The sequence below is a fragment of the Crassostrea angulata genome, chromosome 6 (genome assembly GCF_025612915.1).
Source record: "Crassostrea angulata isolate pt1a10 chromosome 6, ASM2561291v2, whole genome shotgun sequence".
In the NCBI taxonomy this organism is placed as follows: domain Eukaryota; kingdom Metazoa; phylum Mollusca; class Bivalvia; order Ostreida; family Ostreidae; genus Magallana; species Magallana angulata.
In genome coordinates, this window is record NC_069116.1 from 50,683,451 (window position 1) to 50,688,107 (window position 4,657).

General features: G+C 31.6%; 1 protein-coding gene across 1 annotated transcript; it reads right to left on the reverse strand.

Annotated features, from left to right (window-relative positions):
• Nucleotides 1–3,056, reverse strand: LOC128190002 (uncharacterized). Its single transcript, XM_052861856.1, has 2 exons — nt 2,485–3,056; nt 1–2,366 (listed from the first exon to the last, which is right to left on the reverse strand). Exons 1-2 carry the CDS (start codon nt 2,861–2,863, stop codon nt 1,123–1,125), a joined length of 1,623 nt encoding a protein of 540 aa, XP_052717816.1. The 5' UTR covers nt 2,864–3,056; the 3' UTR covers nt 1–1,122.
• Nucleotides 3,057–4,657: the final 1,601 nt, after the last annotated feature.

The window sequence follows — 4,657 nt, forward strand, 5'->3', positions numbered from 1 at the left end:
ATTTTTATTCTCAAGGTACATCAATGGCATAGAACATTTACAGCTGGTGAAATTATAATTGATTTACAACGTGTTATCATATAAAATGAAAATGCACCAGCTTACATCTGTGACCAATAAGTATTGCATAATAATTTTTCAATAAGTGTTACAAACTTAACCTCTTATCCAAGATAAAAGGTTGAGAGTCTTTTTTCTGTGCTATATTATACTGAAATACTCTAATATTTGAGATGAAGTAGGTTATGACTAAACAAAAACATAAAAGATGTCAAAATATCTTTAGTTAAAAGTCAATAGATGCTACATGATGGTTTGTCGATTTTTTTAAAACAAAGAAACCTTTTCGCGTTAAATTATTAAGGGACCAAGTCAAGGCACGTAAAAATACGTTTTCGTTTAAAAAATAGTTAATGAGTTTATCAATATGCAATTATCATCTATTGACAATACATACAAAAACATTCGGGCACAAGCCAATATGCTTGTATTCATCTCTCTCTCTTAGGTAACAAAAAATGAGGTACAAATTGAATAAAGGCAAAAACCAGTAAGTTGATAAAAAAGAAAAACATCCAAAATGTAACAATGACATATCGAAAAATAGAATATAGTTTTGACATTAGAATGAAGATTAGAATGTTGGAAGTATATTTAAACTTATTCTTTGAGTGTTTATCTAAAAACAAGTAATACCAAAAAAAAAACCCAAAAAACAAACAAACAACCAAACAATACCATATATTTTATGCAAGATTCAACAAAAAAATATTTGTTAAACATTAATTTTACAAAGTCAGGCATTATGCCTGTACGTTTTTAGATGAATATGTCGTATTTGAAAGAACAGATCATTTAGCAGAAAAGGTATTCAACACAAAGTACCATGAATCTTTTATTTGAGTTATGAGTTTTTGATCCATATAAAAATACCATGTACATGTATCTGGTAGCATCTGTTTTAAAAACGTGGCTTTGAAAAAGTACGTAAAACTTTGATAACTTTATCGCGACCGAATACGACAACTAAATAAGATGTACGTCCACACATTTGAATAGCATATAAAATGAGTACTAGTGAAAGAAAATAAAATATTAAAATTTTTATGTGACAGCAGATTTCTATTTTTTCGTAGAAGATTTGTCTTTGTGATTCTTCTTTTTAGCAACTAAACTTTCGCGAATCAGAGGTTCACTTTTCATCATCGAATATAATGAGTACCTGAATTTGGAACTTTCCAATAGTGGGTGAAGTTTAACGTGCACAATTAAATTTTCTTCTAGAATTCTAGAATGAAGAACAGGGTACATTTCTTCCTCTAGAATAACACAAAATTCACTCTGGTTGGGAGAAGAAATCGGTCGTATGATTTCCTCAATCATTTGAAATTGACAGTGCTTCAGAAGAAGAGGCATATACCTCGTACTACTGGCACACCACTTAAATAAGGCAAAACTTAATAGTTCATGTTTTATTTTTATTCTTCTTCCATCAGCCTGAACAAAAGGAAATGCATCAAGATGGCAGACACTCTGTTTCACCGTTATAGAGGTGAGACCTCCAAGCTTAAACGCCCATTCTTCCACATTCTTATCCAAGCTGTGAGTTTCAACGAACATTACATACAGCAATGCATGGAATAAATCGGGATTGTTCTGTAACATGTTTTGAAATATAGAGCACAATTCCTTAACTATATCTTGTGAGTCCTTTATTTGGGCAAATGTATCATGAAGATTAGAATATAAAAGAGTAAGAATTGGATTTCCTAATTTTCCTGTATTTTCTTTGAGAGTGTCCTTTATCGAATCAAAGCCAACGTTTAGAAACCAACATTTTGGGCTTTTAGAACAATGACCATTCTTTCTTTGGTCATTAAAGATCAGCAGCATTTCTGCGTCTGAAAGTTCGTTAAAGTCTACTACGTTACGTTTGTTTTGAAAAACTTTGATAAAATGGCTTTTTTGCAACTCTTCATATACATGGTCATGTATAGCAAGGACAACTTTCATATTTTGATTTACTTTCTGCTCTATATTTTCCAGGGCCGTAATAATTTCGGCGGTTCCAGCAAAGTTACCTCTATTATAAACCCCAAAGATGTCATCGCAGCACAAAAGCTTTCTTGTTTTATCTACAGGTACGTACACGTCTGAGTGGGTTATACTCCCTATATTCCTCCTTACATCCCATTGATTTTTTCTGTAATGTCTATCAATGTATTTCAGACAGGTTGATTTTCCAGTTCCTATAGCCCCTTTCACTACTACACAGTTTTCTTGTTCCAGAATATCAAGAACTGCTTTTAAGGCCTTTGTTAAAACAACTCCATCTTCGTCTTGACATTCAGGATTCATCTCAAAACCTATTAATAGACACAAATTAGTTTGCACATTACTATAAACAAATTAAAAAATTATAATAAATATTTGTTATAATTATGAAAAACACGCGAATATTTATATCCAATTTGATACACTTACTCAATATTTTTGTCCTTCCAGTGTCTTCAAATTTAACGAGATCTGAAATATTTCCATATCGATCAATCATTCTGACAAATATCTCTCTAAGGTACAGAAATTCCGTCTCTCGATCGCAATATCTATTCCACATTGAACGGATTCTTTCAATATCAGCACCCAGGCTTACATCATCAGCAGATGGTTCATAACCCCAGCCTCGTTTTGGGGGAGTTACATTTTTGCAAACGTTCCTGAGAAGGTTGTACACAAGAGATATGTCCAGGTTTTGATAGTCATCCATTGAATTTAGATTACAAAGGGAATTTAGCAACGCCTCACCAAAGTGTTTAACAATAGATGTTTTGAAAAGAACTGTGACATCTTTTAGTTCCTCCATTTTGCTTTCCTGCTTTAAAATAATTACAAGGTAGTGCTTTAAAGCAGCCAACTTCCAAGGCAGTTTTTTTGTATCAAACGCTGAAAAGAAACAACAGGAAAGACATCTAAATCAAAAATTTGAAAGTACTGACGAGAGCTGAATTTTATTCAGAAGTAAAGAAGTAAAAAAAAATTCTGGTTCAAGCAGTAAAATAATCGCATACTGTACAGATAATAAGGCTAATGCATATGGTATATAATAAATCAATGCACCCAAAATAATATGGAAAAACACCAATGAGAATTCAGTTAACGCAATAAATTATATAAATTTTGGGGTTTTTTTATTTTGGCGAGAAGGGAATTATATGTCAGGATGAGCCTTGAAATTTGCAAAAAGAGCTGAACGTTAATAAGGCATATTTTTTTTTTACCAGTAATGATTCCAACAAATGTTACATGTACGTGTAACATATACATAGTATGAAAATATCGTTTCCAAAAACTATAGTCTTTTAAAATCAACGATAACATTTATATGTATTTTTGTTCGGAATAAGTTTTTTTCAGTTTTGTTTTAATTCTTTCAAACATTTTAATCTAATATGAACTCTTGGTGTGTTTTGACAAACATTTTGAGTTATAGACGCATCTAATCGCGTGTCTAAAAACAGAGTTAACGTCATCAAACCACAGTTGGAACTGAATGAGACTCATTCATAATGGTTCGCGAGCATGGCGAACAAAATTTCTGTACCTAGTTATACACATGTACTTTCTTGTATCAAGATAGCAAACAGTTTTCCTCACTAAGCTTGCACGTTCTCGTACGATTTTGAATTGCTTGCTTCTCATTTATTTATAATAAATTGTAAAAATTGCAATCTCTTGTGATCAAACTTCATCATGCCATTTGTATTATAATCAACATTTCCCTTTGATGGATAATCAGTTTATTTGTATTTATGTGCATGTACATGTATTTAAAGGAATTTCATGTACTTACAGGTTCTAAGATCGCGTAGTTATGTTTTTTACTTATTATTCATTATGATGGTTTGTAGCCTTCAAGGGTCTCTTTGTTTTTATTAACATTCCTTGCACTAGGAGCGTTTTAAGGCTATTATCCTCAATATATCTAATTTGGCTACATATCGGTGTGCTATGCAAATGTTGCCCATCTTTTCTCTCCTCCTTACATTTAGTTACTGTGCAATCATTTTAATTCGTCAATGTTCGTGGGTAGCCAAAATGTTCCTGGTTCATATGAAAGGAATTTCGTTGGTATTATAATCGAAAAAATTCTTAATTAATATTAAACAAATTATTGTATATAGGTTCGTGGGGCTCATCATAGCGTGTAACAACATGCAGGTAGCTTGTTTGTAACACTTTATACCAGCAATGTGATAACAATTAAAATTGAAATACATTCTTGTTTGTTGTACTATTTTGTTTGTACTATGAACGTATTTGTTTGTAACGTAAATCGAATTCTTATTAATCTAAGATATACTAGATGATATCCTGCGCTGACGTGAGAATTTACACTTAACACATTTGTATGATACAATGTTAATATGTTCAATCATAATTTTTCTTTATAAATTGTTGTATATACTGTGTCCGAATATCTTTTCTTTTTCTTTATGAACCTATTGTAAAAAAAAAAACAAAAAAAACTAGCTGCATTGCTGGATATTTAGGGAGCGGGCAAGGGTGGAAAATCTAAACTGAAATTAATGTTTATATGAGTACGTGGCTTTCACTCTTTTTGTTGCAGGATTGGAAAGAAACTTTTTTTACATTTTAT

Bases quoted from the DNA above. Each gene is read 5' to 3' on its own strand.
- LOC128190002 (XM_052861856.1), bottom strand. From the start codon at position 2,863: ATGGAGGAACTAAAAGATGTCACAGTTCTTTTCAAAACATCTATTGTT. The intron at 2,367-2,484 runs GTAAGTGTATCA...GTCTATTAATAG, and splicing joins TGGAAGGACAAAAATATTGA to GTTTTGAGATGAATCCTGAA.